Source organism: Bombina bombina, chromosome 4, assembly GCF_027579735.1.
Source record: "Bombina bombina isolate aBomBom1 chromosome 4, aBomBom1.pri, whole genome shotgun sequence".
Lineage (NCBI taxonomy): Eukaryota > Metazoa > Chordata > Amphibia > Anura > Bombinatoridae > Bombina > Bombina bombina.
The window spans coordinates 496,231,701-496,249,375 of NC_069502.1; the positions used below are offsets into that span (position 1 = coordinate 496,231,701).

Here is a 17,675-nt window from a genome sequence, read left to right on the forward strand (position 1 = left end):
ATCGCCATCTTGAAAAAGCTTTTTCCAAGGCGCTGCAGAGAGGAGAGACATAGATGCTGGCCTGCTCGCTCGACTTCCATCTTGCGGTGAAGAGGTGAGACCCTAACAGGCGGGCCAGTACGGGTGATTGCTCAGAGGTATGCACACGGACTGGTGGCAGATAAAGGGAGCAGTGTTTTTTAATAAAAAAATAGAACCAGTCGCAAGTAATTAGTGGCACACAGCCCCCTACACGCACCTAGAAACACCAGGCCCTTAAGAAGTACCACTGAGCAGGGGAACTCTGCAGAAGGTCTCAATGACTGCTTAGATGGCGAGGCCCTTCCAGCACCCTGAGTAACTTATGCAATCTCCTCCTCGACTGCACTAATATACAGAGACAGGGCGACTGATGTGTTTGGGGTTTCGCTAAGATGATACCTCAGTCCATTAAGTGGTTAGCGGGCCGTATAGCAACTATGGCTGATTGATGGCTCTCTTACGATCCTGAGCCCAATGAGGCTGAATTACTTGGTACCTACCGGTTCCTTCCGGAGTGCAGATGGGACTCTCAATGGGAACAGACTGCTGCCCAGACCTCCTTCAATACACGACTTGAGGTCACATTGGAGCAACACAAGCCTGAGCTCGGCTGCAGCCTGCACCTCCATGTTGGGTGACCCGACACTAGATTAACATTGCAGGCATATTCTCACAAACTAACTATACCCAGCTGTAACCTGCTCTATTTTAACGCTAAAATATGGTGTCATGCTTGCTCTCAAAATTGTTGTAGCGTTTGCCATCGGTACCTGACGGCCCAGAGGTGGCAGCCACCATCAAGAGGTTTGTGGCCTATTCACATAGCAAAGTGAATGTCCATAAGGAAATGAGCATGCTACCAGTGGAGACTAAGGCCATGGTGAATAGTGAAAGCCTTCTGAGAGACAATACTTTCTGCTATGAGGCCTGTGGAGGGCCATTACAGCCATTGACTTACATATCAGAACAAACTACGCATATATTGGGACAGTTCTTTGTTTTACAATCACCAGCTACTACAATACAACACTTAGCTGCCTTCCACCAATACTACACATGCTCTGCTAACTGCTGAATGGTAGCCCGCTGGGTACTGCTTGTGCTAGGTATAGTGCGATATAAGTAAAGTTCGGGCAAGATATAGCGAGTGTTAGGCATATTCTGCGCTAGGTATTATCTGTGCTGGGTACAGTGTGTGCTAGGGGCTGCCTGCGCTAGGGGCTGCCTGCGCTAGGTGCCGTCTGTGCTGAGTACTTACTCTTTGTGCTAGGTGCTGCATGTGCTGGTTACTGTCTTTGCTGAGTACGTACTCTTTGTGCTAGGGGCTGTCTGTGCTAGGGGCTGTCTGTGCTAGGGGCTGTCTGTGCTAGGGGCTGTCTGTGCTAGGGGCTGTCTGTGCTAGGGGCTGTCTGTGCTAGGGGCTGTCTGTGCTAGGGGCTGTCTGTGCTAGGGGCTGTCTGTGCTAGGGGCTGTCTGTGCTAGGGGCTGTCTGTGCTAGGGGCTGTCTGTGCTAGGGGCTGTCTGTGCTAGGGGCTGTCTGTGCTAGGGGCTGTCTGTGCTAGGGGCTGTCTGTGCTAGGGGCTGTCTGTGCTCGGGGCTGTCTGTGCTCGGGGCTGTCTGTGCTCGGGGCTGTCTGTGCTAGGGGCTGTCTGTGCTAGGGGCTGTCTGTGCTCGGGGCTGCCTGAGCCAGGTACTGTTTGTGCTATGTATGGTGTGTACTGGACATAGTACTTAGTTCTTTTAGTGACCTTCTAATTCATGCTTCCTCCTTTCTCTTGCTGCTATATATTGCTGCTTTAGATTATTTTAATGTATATCGAGAGATTGATAAGCTATGTGTCGCTGAAACATACTCTCCTCCTGAAGTACAAAAGTTCTAGTTTCTGGAGCCTCTATTCGTCTACCTCATATAGACTGTAGACTGGCTTTTGGAGTATTAAACATAATTTATAAGCTCTAGCTCCCTCCCCCCACACATTCTGAGCCCACATCAGGGTTCAAATTAGGAGAACTATTTTCACCACAAACTCCCTCAATTTACCCACTCCTCCCTTTTGATCTCCTCTCCCAAAAATGTATTATAGAAGTGAGTTTCAAACGGTCAGATCTGTATTGATTCATTTAAAATAGGAAAAATGTGAGTCAATCTGATATCTCACATTTATATGACTGATTGAACTTTTATATCCTAGTCTGACCTTGGGGATGGGGGTACTCTATTTGTTGTTTTTGTGTGTACTTGGGAGACCGGCGAGTCCTATTCAGTGTTAATGTATCGATCCTATTTCTATTATGTTAGAATTGTTTACTTGAAGCCCTCTTCCTTTGCTAAGGAAGGGTCACTTGACTTATCAATGTCTTGACAGTAACTTTCACTGGACCTGCGTGTCCATTTTTTTTGTTTGGGACTATTGGAGCAGGGGTCCTGTGTGTCCCCATTTGTTATTTCAACTCTTGAAACTAAATAAAAAATTATTTAAAAAAAAAAAAAGATAATAGAGGTAAATTAGAAAGTTTCTTAACATTGCATGCTTTATCTGAATCATGAAAGAAAAAAAATGGGTTTAGTATCCCATTAAGTGTTTCACAAGTTGCTCTAAGTAGAGGAGGCCAAAAAAAAACTACACCTAAATTACGCAATGTTCAGATAAGCAGAAAGGTTCCACATTTCTATGACTGCAGCTAAATGTAGAACCATAGTTTAAAGGGACATAATACACTAGATTTTTATTTGCATAAATGTTTTGTAGATTATCCATTCATATTGCCTATACAGCTTTTTTTTTTTTAAATTTTTTTTTTTTTTTTATAAATATTTAAAGTATAATTTTGCTTATTTTTTAAATAACATTGTGCTGATTTTCAGACTCCTAACCAAGCCCCAACGTTTTAGGAGAATACTGATGTATACCAACTCCAGCTTGCTTCTGTTTGTTTAAAGAGTATTTTCATATGCAAAGGAAGGGGGGGAGTGTCTGTTTGTTTGTTTTTTGCTATAGAACCACTTTTAAGTGGGTGTTCCAGCTAGCCTTTTCAAAAGTGGGGAGCATCTAAGTAAGTTTTTAAACTTTTTTTACTGGATTTTTAGATCAGTATCTGTGCATATTATTCTTTATAGTAGTGTCTATTACATGCAGTTAAATGAAAATTGGTGTATATTGTCACTCTAATATGTGAATTTGTTGGCATTCATTCAAACAAAGTGTTGATAACAGCAAGATATGGCGCTGATTTGCTCAGTTTGTGCATTGTTTCTGTTGGATTCAGAAGTGCAGCCTTTAAATGGTTTGTAATATACTATTGTTTATTATGTGTGACAATTGTTTCTCAGTTTTAAGAATAAAGCGCAGATTAAAAAAATAAATAATATAATTAAATGCTTATTTTGCCTGCCAAGGATAGTCGAATGTTTTGAACCAGATCAAGGCTTGGTAAATTTAAACTGGCTTCTCATTTTATTTATGTTCCCATTTTGAAACTTTTTTTGTTTTTACTTTAAAGTTTGATGTAGTGTTGCCCTCTCATATACAATCCAGGCTTAATTTGATACAATTCCTGATTCTCAATAAATAGGCAGAGTGTTCACCTGTCTAATATCCATATCAGAATCTTAACTATTATTTAAAAAAATAATAATGGTACCAAATAAAACATAAAGGCCAAATGGATTTCATGGCTAACTAAACATACTTGATCTCAGATGACTTACTTAAAGGGACATTAAACACTAAATACATTCTATAAGCATAGTATTGAGGTTATGGCTGAAATCTAGCTTTCACTACATTCTCCAGTGCTGACCGGTTTGCACATGTGCAACTCTCCTTCAGATCCCTGTTGTGTAACTACGGTTGCCACCTCAGCCGTGTTTTCCTGGACACTTATGAGTTACACATGCTGCAGGGAGGAACATGAATAGTGCTGTCCAGGATAACTATTTGTGTGCTGTACAGGGGTGCAATTCATGTTCCCCTCTGCACACCCTGCAGCATGTATAACTCATAAGTGTCAAGGCAAATATGGCCGAGGTGACAACCTTATGTGCAACCTATGTTCCAAAAATGGTGGCAGCCATGTTTAGAGGGAGTTGAATGACATGTTTAGTGTCCCTTTAAGTGGCAGGCTTCTCCACACACTAAACCCCCACGTGTTCAGAGCTCTAAATCATCTAAAATCATTGATAACTAAATGTGCACACACATTGAGCTGTGATAGTTGTCCAGTATTTAGGAACACTTTTTTTAAAAATGTAATGTATGTTGATCTATTTTTTTTTATAGGCTAGTTTACATGCAAAGATTATGAACTTTATTGGCGCTAAAAGGTGACTGGGAAAAGTAGTAAGAGGTAGGAGTGATAAATGGGAGAGGCTTGCTAAACTGATCACATGTGCCTGTATCTTTCAGGGAGACATTTTAAAAGATTTTCAATGTTTAATTGACACACTATTTGGCTTTATATGCCTCATATAAACTAGAATTATGCCAGTGAATTTGTGAGCAGTTTTATGACTGCTTTGGTTAGTTGGTGGGGGGGAGTGTGAGCTGTGGGCTCTGTTAATATAAGGCAATGAAACTTTAGATCCTTAATCTTGTACAGAAGGAGAAACCTAAACTAATCTTATTCTGGTGCTATATTGGATAGTAAAGTTTTTGTAGGTTATTGGATGCTGGTTTTCTACAACAGTCTACAAACCTACGCACTTACATATTTTTAGAGAAAAGTCAAGGACCATATTGACCGTCAAAAAGACAGAGTGGCATCAACTCTTGATCGCCTGGCACGTCACGTTGAGGTTGAAAAGCAACAAAAGGAGGAAAAAAACAAAGCATTCCAGGTGAGTTGTTTATCTGATATGAGTGACTTCAGATTTTAATAATATCAAAGAGAATTTTGCCTAGAAACTGCAATGCTTGGTGATATTTTAGAGTACTCTGGGATGGGAATGTGTAGTAGAGGGGTCACATATTCTAAATTTGACAGATCTGTTCTAATGATGTGGTGGCCATACCTAATGTAGCATACATCAGAAATATTCTACATGCAGAGAACATTGCTACATGCTCTGCTGGAAACAAACTCTAAAACCGTATAATTTACCACATATTACATTAGGTCATACATTCTCACCGTATATAATATTGCGTGATCTTCAGAAAAAAAGTCACTGGATGTGGACCCCACATATAAACATTTTATTTATTAAAAGCTTAAAAATATTATATAGGCTCCAATTAATATTCAAGTGTGCTCAGAATGTATTAAATTCTGACCTAAAAGACAAGTACTAAATGATATAGCTCCAAATGTCTATAATTCCATCTTATGGTAATCTTCTTCTTTTGGACCTCAAAAAGAAAAACAAACTGCAAACGGGGAAGTATGTAATCACATAAATACAGCGGGTAAATTAAGAATCTGTACTCACATTCTTCTGAGCTTTTTAACTTGTGTCTCAAGTGTATAAGCATAAATGTAGCCTCTCCTTGTAAGGCTCACAGGCAAAACCAGAAATCAAAGGTTAAAAGCATATTTATTAATAAAAAGGACAAATTACTCAGGTGAACACCATATATCAGTGACTGCTACACAGTATAACACACAAACGCCATTATACAGCAGCTGTATGACAGATACATGCAGTTCTATGGTAAGTCCCACCCTCCTGGTGACGTATATCCGACACACGTTTCCCCATATAGGATTTTCATGTAATTTGGCTCTGAAAATAAATTGAGGATTTTAAAATGCACACTTGCTGACTTTTCAAGGCTAACCGTGCTACATATTTCCCTAATTGTATTTTACTGATAACTACTGCAAAACAATGTATTGTATAATGTTTTGATCATGGCTAGCCTTGTCTGCAGACTAAAACCTAGACTGGTCCTCTAAATATGGCATCTGGTGGGCTGAATTTGGCTATTAAAATACATGAGCTGTTATAACGATGTCTAGACTTGGTTGACATGTTCTATAGCAACACAAAATAAATGTCTTACAAGGTGTTTATTGTCTCTTTTAAATATTCATAGATTAGACTGTGCCATTAAAATATAAATTTAAAAAATCCACTGTTACTCCTGTTACTTTGCTTTGTTCTCTTGATAGGCTTTGATGAAAAGAAAGCCTAGGTAGGCTCATAACAGCTCAGGGATGTGCCCTGTCTTAAGTAGTTTGTGTCAGCAATCTTTTCTATAATGTATAACACTGCTGCCATTGACTATTAAAGATGTGCACTTTTGGATATAGTTTAAATGTTAGTGCAGTGTGGCCCTTTTTAAAGTTTCATTCTCACATATTGGACCCTTTTTAGTTATACTATTGGCTCATCACTGTTCTGCATATATAAGTAAGTCAATACAATCGCATACAACATTCATTTTTGTTTGCAGTTCTAATATAATATTTAGTGACAAACCTTAAATGAATCCCAGTTTTAAAGGGTACAGTCTTCTCCAAAAAATTTTAAAAGATAGATAATCCATTTATTACCCATTCCCCAGTTTTGCATCACCAACACGGTTATATTAATATACTTTTTACCTCTGTGATTACCTTGTATCTAAGCCTTTTCTGACAGCCCCCTGATCACATGATTTTTATGTATTATCTATTGACTTGCATTTTATCCAATTAGTGCAGTGTCTGCCACAACCCACGGGAGTTAGCACAATGTTATCTATAAGGCTCACATGAACTAGCAGTCTCCTGTTGTGGAAAGTTAATAAAAAAGCATGTGATAAGAGGCTCTCTTTAGTGGCTTAGACAAAACTTCTGTCTTTATTGGGACATCAAGGTAAAAAAAGACAACGTTTCGGACCTCTAGTCCTTAGTCATGTCAAGGACTAGAGGTCCGAAACATGGTCTTTTTTACCTTGATGCCCCAATATAGACAGAAGTTTTGTTTAAATGGTGAGGGCTGCTGTGTTCTTGGACATTATTGCATTAATATTGGGGGTATTGTGTGGAACCCTCTCCAGCTTGCACCACCTATTACCATTGTGCTGTACCACACAAACTTTGTTTAGTGGCTTAGAAACAGGCAGACATTTAGAGGTTTAAATGTTATAAAGTATATTAATAGAACAATGTTGGTTGTGCAAAGCTGGGGAATGGGTAGTAAAGGTGTTATCAAACTTTTTAAACAATAACAATTCTGGTGTAGACTGTCTCTCTCGGTTAAATTCCTTCTCCAATGTTAAAAAAAATATAAAAATCAAGAAATTACTGGCACTTTTTCACAGGTGCTTGAATATGGGTAGTGAAAGGGTTTGCTATAGTGTTTAGTTGGCTATACCCTCTATATGAGTCTTTCTCTCTTTCTTTCTCTCTTTCTTTCTCTCTTTCTTTCTCTCTTTCTTTCTCTCTTTCTTTCTCTCTTTCTTTCTCTCTTTCTTTCTCTCTTTCTTTCTCTCTTTCTCTCTTTCTTTCTCTCTTTCTTTCTCTCTTTCTTTCTCTCTTTCTCTCTTTCTTTCTCTCTTTCTTTCTCTCTTTCTTTCTCTCTTTCTTTCTCTCTTTCTTTCTCTCTTTCTTTCTCTCTTTCTTTCTCTCTTTCTTTCTCTCTTTCTTTCTCTCTTTCTTTCTCTCTTTCTTTCTCTCTCTCTTTCTTTCTCTTTCTTTCTTTCTCTTTCTTTCTTTCTCTTTCTTTCTTTCTCTTTCTTTCTCTTTCTTTCTTTCTCTTTCTTTCTTTCTCTTTCTTTCTCTTTCTTTCTCTTTCTTTCTTTCTCTTTCTTTCTCTTTCTTTCTTTCTTTCTTTCTTTCTCTTTCTTTCTTTTTCTTTCTTTTTCTTTCTCTTTCTTTCTTTCTCTTTCTTTCTTTCTCTTTCTTTCTTTCTCTTTCTTTCTCTCTTTCTTTCTCTCTTTCTTTCTCTCTTTCTTTCTCTCTTTCTCTCTTTCTTTCTTTCTCTTTCTTTCTCTCTTTCTTTCTCTCTTTCTTTCTCTCTTTCTTTCTCTCTTTCTTTCTCTCTTTCTTTCTCTCTTTCTTTCTCTCTTTCTTTCTCTCTTTCTTTCTCTCTTTCTTTCTCTCTTTCTTTCTCTCTTTCTTTCTTTCTCTCTTTCTTTCTCTCTTTCTTTCTCTCTTTCTTTCTCTCTTTCTTTCTCTCTTTCTTTCTCTCTTTCTTTCTCTCTTTCTTTCTCTCTTTCTTTCTTTCTCTTTCTTTCTTTCTCTTTCTTTCTTTCTCTCTCTTTCTTTCTTTCTCTTTCTTTCTCTCTTTCTTTCTCTCTTTCTTTCTCTCTTTCTTTCTCTCTTTCTTTCTCTCTTTCTTTCTCTCTTTCTTTCTCTCTTTCTTTCTCTCTTTCTTTCTCTCTTTCTTTCTCTCTCTCTTTCTTTCTTTCTTTCTCTCTTTCTTTCTCTCTTTCTTTCTCTCTTTCTTTCTCTCTTTCTTTCTCTCTTTCTTTCTCTCTTTCTTTCTCTCTTTCTTTCTCTCTTTCTTTCTCTCTTTTTTTTTTTCTTCTATTATCTATTCCCTCTGATTATGTGTATGGCAGCAGATGATGTCAGATTAGATAAAACAATAATCATTGTTATAGTAATGCTCTGTATGTATATGTACAGTATATAAATGTGTGTGTGCATATATGTATGTATGTGTGTGTGTGTGTGTGTGTATATATATATATATTAGAGCTGAAACAACTAATCGTCATAATCGATTATGAAAATAGTTGTCAACGAATCTCATAATCGATTAGTTGGTTTGCAATTAGTTGGTCTGTGCACAACACCAGCTGCTTCACTCCAATGAACTCCTGCACATGGTATTGTGTAGTTAGGTCCTTAGCCTAAAGGACGTCTACAGACGTCTACTTTTCACTTTTTCAGGACAGTATACGTTTACAACTACCCCATGCTTATGTGCAACCCAGATATAATAGTCATCATTTGGATTGTTTATATTAAATTTGTTGATTTGGAACTATGCTTTTCATGATATAGTGCAAAGCTTGTTGTTTACACCTTGACCCTAGATTGATGGGAGTTATTTAAATTGATGTGCACTATTTACTGTTTGCACAATTATTAGCGTATTGCTTGCTATTGCTGATTATATGTACTGTATAAATGTGTAAGGCTTTGTCCTGTTATTGATATACAGTCCTTAGCGCTTTTGATTTTGTTTTTCATTGTTTTTTTATATTTTTAATAAATTGTGATATGTACCAGATTCAACCTTTATAAGTATATATCCGTTATTTTTAGAGTGGACTAGATATTTCCCCTAACCTTATATAGCTGGTTATTTACCATTGCATATAGATATTCAAGATATTTTTATGTTAGAATGAAGTCAAGGGTTACTTTATTGAGAGGCCCCTTGCCAAGGTACAAAACACTTAGCATTGGTGAAGAGCTAACAAAGATAAATATCCCACTTTGGTGAAATTGGCAAAACCCTACTTATACACCTCAACAGCCTTTTCTCTGCTGCAGGAATTATAGCTGCAAACAGAAAACCAGACTTAGCCAGAAGCATGTGGACATGTTGAGATTTTTGCATTTCAATGCAAAGTTTCTGAAAGAGTGAATAACAGAATGTTATTAAGTGATAGTCTAACTCTTTCTAGTTCTACCTCTTTTCAAACAGTTTGTGGTTTTGTTTCATTATAAAACTGTGCTCTGCTGCTTAAAAATTGAAGAAACAGTTGCGTTAATGAAGTTTATATTTGTAACACTCATTATGTGGATTTTATTTAAAACATAGAAAACTATTATTGATTCTCTTTTTATCCGAATAGTCGATTAATCGAAAAAATAATCGGCCGATTAATCGATTATGAAAATAATCGTTAGTTGCAGCATATATATACACACACACACACACACACACACACACACACACACACACACACACACACACACACACACACCCCAAGGCAGAACATAGAGTGATCTGAGATGTCATCGCAGAAAATACAGCATGTCTGAAGAAAGAACAGGAACTGTTAGCACTTTAACTTTTCAGTTCTGCTCCACATTAGGCTGCTCTTTTTAAACAGAGCTGTTCTCTAGCTGCATTGTATAAGTTTTCCTTAACACAGTGCACCCAGAGCAAAGTGCTGTTTAAAGACAACAGTCAAATATGCAGTAGTGCATTGATTGTTGTCTGGCTCTGAGATTTTTGCAAGCTCGTTCCCTAGCTTTTCAGTCTGCAAAGCTGTTTTTCTCTGAATGTAAGATGTTTGTATGAGCAATGCAATTTTTTTTATTACAGGCAGTCCCCGGGTTACGTACAAGATAGGGACTTTAGGTTTGTTCTTAAGTTGAATTTGTATGTAAGTTGGAACAGGCACTTTTTTTAGGTGAAACTCTAGCCAAACATTTTTTTTTTTTTTGTTTTGGATAGCATAGGATAAAGTTTGTTTTGCTATCTGTGCCCCTGTTCAGAAAATTTCACATCACTTTCTGTCCTTGTGACAATTGGATTTTCAGTATTTTGGATTATCCTGGAAAGAAGGGTTGTCGATAAAGCTCTATTTTCTCTGTATGTAAGTACGAGTTGTACTTAAGTCGGATGTCTGTAACCCGAGGACTGCCTGTACTACATTTCTAGGTTAGACTAAGAGAAAAGGAAACAGATTAATTCAAGAGACATTTTACAATTACTTTTTTCGTCTGCAGCGAATTTGCAATGTAATTTTTAACTACTGAACTAGATTATACAACTTTAAATATTGCTTTATTCTCCAGTTAATCAACATATTGCAATTGATCTGGTGCTTTATTGCAACCGACAAATTAACAATTTTATTTAATTTAATAATTACCTGCAGAAGAAAAATCATATATATATATATATATATATATATATATATATATATATATATATATATATATATATATATATATATATATATATATATATATTATATATAAAGTCCAGCACTCACTTACAAGCTTGTCCCATTTTTGCTTTTAAATCTTAGCTGAGAGCTTGTGAGTGCTGGACTTTCTCTGTGTGTTGTATTAATTTGTTTGGCAATTTTCCCTATGGTTCTTGCACCCACACCTGTCTGGGGTTAACTGCCTGTGACTCTGGGGACAACATAGCTTCCTGTGAGTGCCAGTGAGCACCCAGGGCTGAGCATGTTGCAGGGTCATGGGATGTGTACCCGGTCCGGTATGAGAGTGCAGTCCCCTTCCGTGTTTTGTATATGTCTAGGGTGATTACATAAGCCTGTGCACCCTTCCCTTGTTCCCAGTTTGTTTGGATTTGAGAGCTTTCATTGTGTGGCTGTTTTAGGGTCCCAGGTTTTGGAAAGGACCTTGACCTGGTACCTGGGCTTGTCCCATTTGGCCAGATGCGGTGACTAACCTTTACATTTTTGCTTTTAAATCTTAGCTGAGAGCTTGTAAGTGAGTGCTGGACTTTCTCTGTATGTTGTATTAATTTGTTTTGTATTTTTCCCTATGGTTCTTGCACCCAAACTTGTCTGGGGTTAACTGCCTGTGACTCTGGGGACAGCACAGCTGCCTGTGAGTGCAGCCAGGGCTGAGCATGTTGCAGGGTCATGGGATGTGTACTCGGTCTGGTATGAGAGGGCAGTCCCCTTCCGTGTTTTTTTTTTTTAATTTATATATATATATATATATATATATATATATATATATATATATATATATATATATATATATATATATATATATATATATATATATATATATATATATATATATATATATATATATATATATATATATATATATATAATAAACACACTCATGTTTGTATGCATCTCTGTTAAAGCCCTTTGCAGCCTTTTATTTTCTTAGACCTTGTATCTTTGAGCCCTTATAACTTTTTTGTGAAATATTTTTTGGTGCTACTATAGCGTGCAGTCTACGGCCTAATCTGAGCTCTATACTAGAGCAGACAGGCTAGCAAGGCATATACTGATTTGATTTTAACAACATTTTAGTTTAACCAATGGGCCTTGAGTTTTTGGTATCAAGCAAAGCTCTGATTGTCAATATTTTTATGTGGTACTGGCGTGACAGAAACACTCGTATACCAATCATTTAGCAGGAATGCGAAATAGGTTCAGTTATTCATTGTGATGAGTGGTCTGCATATAGAAATCTAAATTACATCGATTACAGCCATTTTACAGTGAACTGTCTACAAAATTATGTGGATCCAGTGTCGGGAGTAAATACACAAGGAATTGAAAGATCATGGGTGGATGCCAAAATACACATTTTGACGAAAATGAGAGGCGCTCCTAATGAGCTATTTCTATCGCACCTTGATCACATTTGCTGGAAAGTGCTAAGAAAGGAAGCAGAAGATTTGTTTTTACAATTTCTGAATGACATACAAAGTGCTAAATGTTCCATAATTATTTTTTTTACAAATAATAAATGTTATTATTCAAAGTATATGTAGACCACACGCCTATTAAAAGTACAGTAGAAAAGTGTATGTAGACTGCACGCTATAGTAGCGCCTATTTTTTTTTTTATTTAATTTTTATTAGACAGTGTTATGTTTGGAACTGTACTTTTCAATTTTTTTTTTAATGTGAACTTTTTAGTTTCGCAAAACAGTTAGCCAGAGCTCTGAAGTCACAAAATCCTGACGCACATTAAATTAAATTGTGCTCAAGCGATCCCATTTACTTTCAAATTGTAATAATAGCACTACATCCGAGGTGTGCAAACTGCTGCGTTAAACCAGATATCGATAACTGTTAGCACGCCACTCGTAATCTGGCCGTATATCGGTTATCTCAATGTTTGTATAGTTTTCCATATAATAGGTCTACTGCCTTCTCTAGAGACCAGAGATGAAACTGGCATAACTGCCATCTGCTTGTCTTGCACTGAATCAGGCATTCAAAAGAGCAGTTAAACTGCCAGAGGTGCTTTTTGCCTTTTTACCAAACCTCAAGACACACAAAAGTGCCAAGTTAAGTATGGCTTAAAACCGTAGACTTGTGTAAAAGTGAGGATTCTGGCACTGTATGTTGAGAAGGAGTAAGTAGAAGCTCTGTATTTGAGTTATTGCGCTGTAAGTGGTGTAAGACCATCTAGGTGGCAATGCAGTGAGATTTTGTGTGTGATGTCTAGGGAAATTAACTAGATTTGGTTGTTATCTATCTAACACTGTGTAACCTGTGGGACTTCTAAGGTGGTGGAAGAGATTTATAGGCAATGACTTGTAGACTCTCTTGCATTGGATAGGTAGGATACAAACTATGAAAGGACTGTACAGTTTGTAAGAGGAGATAATGGTCTATGTCATATACTGCAGATACATCTATAAGAATAAAAGAGAAATTGGCCTTTAGCATCAAGTAGATCATAAACTTTGTCAGAACTTTGACTTTGTAGTGGGGGAGCAAAATTTGGGTAAGATACATTGTTGGGTGATTGTAGGTTAACTTTGTAATAGGTTGGTGGCTATAGGGAGTTAAACGGTGAGGATACCAGTGGTGAGAAGTTAAAAAATCAGGTTGGTTTTAGAGTAGAAGTTAGATGGAGGGAATTAGATTGCAAGGAGCAGGTTGTGGGATGAGAGATCTGATACCTTGTGCATTATAAAAGCTACATATAGTTTCAGCAGGACTGGGACAGAGAGAGTTATATGCATGAGTGGATGTTTTCTAATTATGTAGTGATTATTTAAAAAAAAAAAAATATATAATGATTTTCAACTGGTCTGCAAAGTTTTGGGCAGTGAGGTTAGTAACTGGTTTTGGTGCAGGAAGGTGGAAGAGAATTGAAAGTTGAGATTAAGTGCTTGGGGTTTAATGACAATGGATATATGGGCTGATAAGTTGGCTTGCTTTGACATGTTTATGACTAAAGCGTATGATTGGAGGATAAACTTGAATTGAGGATTATTTTTTTTTCCATCTCCTTTGTTCAGCAGTAGAGGTGCAGGTCTTTTGACTGCCATGGTTCTCTTTGAATGTTTATTGGGTGACTTACTATGGTGAGAGCAGTTATGCTAAGTGTTGATGTGGCTTCACAATAAAGCACTAACCACAAGATCTGGGTAGAAAAAAGTGTTGTAAATTGGTTGTATTCTGGTGAAATAGGGCTAGCGCTCTAAAATGAGCTCCTCCTTGAACAAACAGAGGAATTTAAAGTGGGGAGCTGCTGCAGCTAAAGTAAGGTTGAAGGTTAAAAAGTAGTGGTAAAGAGGGAGGAGGAGATTAGTGAAACAGCAGATATGGGTGAGGGTCAACATAATGGATTGTCCTTAACAGTGGGTTGGAGAAAAAAAGGTTAAACAATGGTACACTTTACATTTTTTGAATAGTACTGCTTACTGACCGACTATCCATATTCTCTGTTTTAAAGGGATATGAAACTCAAAACTTGTATTTCATGATTCAGATCATTCAATCATTCATGATTCAGATCATTCAATTTTAAATAAACTTTCTAATTTACTTATTAATTTTTTTCTACTTTCTCTTGGTATCTTTTTGTTGACAAGCAGGGATGTATGCTTAGGAGCCAGCCCATTTCTGGAGCACTAACTGGCAGCAGTTTTGCAACAATGTTATCCGTTTGCAAGATCACTAGATGGCAGCACTATTTCCTGCCATGTAGTGCCCCATGTGGCTACCTAGGTATTGCTGCAACACAGAATATCATTGGAACAAAGCAAATTTTTAATAATATAATTTTTTTTTTGTAGATGATCCATTCATATAGACCATACAGTTTGTTATTAAAATGGATATACTTGCTTATTTTTAAATAACATTGCTCTGATTTTCAGACTCCTAACCAAGCCCCAACGTTTTAGGAGAATCCCGGCATATACCTACTTTTTGTGTAAAGGGTCTTTTCATATGCAAAGGAAGTGGGGGGGGGGGGGAGTGTCTGTTATTTCCTACTTGCTGTGGGTGTTCCAGTAACCTTTTAAACGGAGCTTAACTGGAAGCTTCTAAGTAAGTTTTTAAATGGTTTTATGCTGGATTTTTATATCCGTATCTGTGCATATTATTCTTTATAGTAGTGTCTATTACATGCAGTTATATGAAAATTGGTGTATACTGTCCCTTTAATTGGAATTCTTTTAAATGCTATGCTTAGTCTGAATCGCAAAATAAAATGTTTTGGTTTTTATAGCCTTTTAAGATGAAAGGTCCCAGATCCAGATTGCTGTCAAAAAGACAAGTGTGTGTGATTCCTTTATCATTGTACATAAATTGGGTCATACGAATACAAATCTAAATTTTCAAATACAATTTTTGTAATTTAAGAAAACATTTATTGTAATGTTATTCCTATGTCTTCTAATGTTTTGTTAATTGCCATGTGATGTTCAATCCTTATCAATAATTGCTATGATTCTTAAAGTGAATTTAACTTTTGATGCAAAAGTGCCCGGTTTTTAAAAATTCGATTAAAAACAGGGGCACTTTAATTCATCAAAATTTACATTTCACTCCTGTTGTGAAAAAAATCTTACCTTTTTTTTATCTTGACAGCAGCTCCAGCTTCCTCCGCCCGTTGCAAAGCCTCTTCCTGGGTCTAAAATGAGGTATCCGGCTTCCTCCAATCACGGCGTTAAATCAGACACTGATTCTCCCGGGGGAAGCCGTGATTGGAGGATGACCCAGCCATCATTTATGATGTCAGAAATGGCTTGCGACGACCGGGGGAAGCTGGAGCGGCTGTCAAGTTTAAAAGGTAAGTATTTTTTCACAACAAGTGAAATGTACATTTTGATGAATTAAGTGCCCCTGTTTTTAATCGAATTTTTAAAAACCGGGCACTTTTGCATCAAAACTTACATTCACTTTGCCATAGCTCCCACCACCTCAAAATTTTACTGTCTTGTTTATCTTAACTTATCTCGACCTGACCAGTCTTTTGACTTGGTAATCAATTAATTTAGTAGACAGATCTGACTGCCCTGCCTATATATTTAACACTAGCTTGGCCTGTGCATTGCACTGTGGGTGCATTGCCTGGGCAGTGTGCATTGTCACAATAGCATATGTTCACATTTTTCAAGTGAACATTTTATAAGCAAGGCTTTAAGATAAGAATTATACAAGAATTGAATAAGGATTTGACAAGGGGTAAGACACAAGGCAAGTACCTTTTTTGTATTTTTGCGTTTTAAAGGTACAGTCTAGTCCAAAAAAAACTTTCATGATTCAGATAGGGCATGTCATTTTAAACAATTTTCCAATTTACTTTTATCACCAATTTTTCTTTGTTCTCTTGGTTTTCTTAGTTGAAAGCTTAACCTAGGAGGTTCATATGCTAATTTCTTAGACCTTGAAGGCCGCCTCTTAAGAATGCATTTTAACAGGTTTTTCACCACTAGAGGGTGTTAGTTCATGTTTTTCATATAGCTCACACTGTGCTCGTGCACGTGAAGTTACCTGGGAGCCATCACTGATTGGCTAAACTGCAAGTCTGTCAAAATAACTGAAATAAAGGGGCTGTCTGCAGAGGCTTGCTTAGAAGATAATCACAGAGGTAAAAAATATATAAATATAACTGTGTTGGTTATGCAAAACTAGGGAATGGGTAAACAAGGGATTATCTATCTTTTAAAACAATAACAATTCTGGTGTAGACTGTCCCTTTAAGTAGCTCATTGGTACCTTATGCTAGTGCTGCTGTAATTCTGTCTTTTATGTGTGTAATTGGCTCCCACGTTTATAAAAATGCTCAATATATACATATTCCTTTTTGCTACCTCTTGCCTCCTGTAACAAACTACTTTACTCAATTACTCCTTCCCCCTCACCGCCTGCTCTGTTCATTAGCCCATCTCTCTTAAACTCGCCTTACTTTTGTACTCATGAACTATTACCTATTTCTAAACACTCTCTCTCCCCCCTGCACCTCATCCCAAAAACAGTCTCATTACTGCAAATATGCTTCTCACCTCATGTCGCTCTCCCTCTTGCTCATACTAGCTGCTGGTGATTTCTCCCCTAATCCTGGCCCCAACAACTTCCTAGCCATGCAGATTCATGTGTACCTTTCCACAGACTCGGGAAAACAAAACTCTGGTAACCTCACTCACATTCCTCTAAAGCCACTACCCCCTTCGCTTGTGCACTCTGGAACTCTCGCTCGGTTTGCAACAAGCTCACTTCTATCCATGACCTTTTTATCTCCCACTCCCTCAATCTTCTGGCTCTCACAGAAACTTGGCTCTCTCCTTTAGACACATCATCCACTGCTGCATTGTCACATGGGGGTCTCCACTTCAGCCACACTCCTAGGTCTGGTAACGGACAAGGAGGTGGTGTAGGTATTTTATTCTCCTCTCATTACACCTTTCAACAAATACAACCCATCTCTTCCCTCACATTTTCCTCATTGGAAACCCACATGATTCGCTTATTTTCTCCCCTCTATACGTGTTGAAGTAATATACCGCCCCCTGGCTCCTCAACTCAATTTCTAGATCACTTTTCTGCCTGGCTACCTTATTTCCTTTCCTCAGACACTCCTGCCCTCATTCTTGGTGACTTCAACATCCCTCTTGACAGTCCCACTGCCTCCTCTGCAAAATAACTTCTGCAACTCCCTCTTTCAGTTTGTCACAATGGACTGACTCTCCCACTCACAAAGATAGTCACTCCCTTGATCTGATCTTTAGCTATCGATGAACTATATCAAACTTCACAAACTCCCCTTTTCCTCTTTCTGACCATTATCTCCTC

General features: G+C 37.6%; 1 protein-coding gene across 1 annotated transcript in view; it reads left to right on the top strand.

The window, feature by feature from the left end:
- ZNF451 (zinc finger protein 451) overlaps window positions 1–17,675 on the top strand; it is a 215,049-nt gene that overhangs the window by 4,014 nt on the left and 193,360 nt on the right. Inside the window, exon 4 of the mRNA XM_053710403.1 lies at window positions 4,739–4,858. Within this exon, the coding sequence (XP_053566378.1) occupies window positions 4,739–4,858 (120 nt within the window). The remainder of the gene's footprint in view (window positions 1–4,738; window positions 4,859–17,675) is intronic.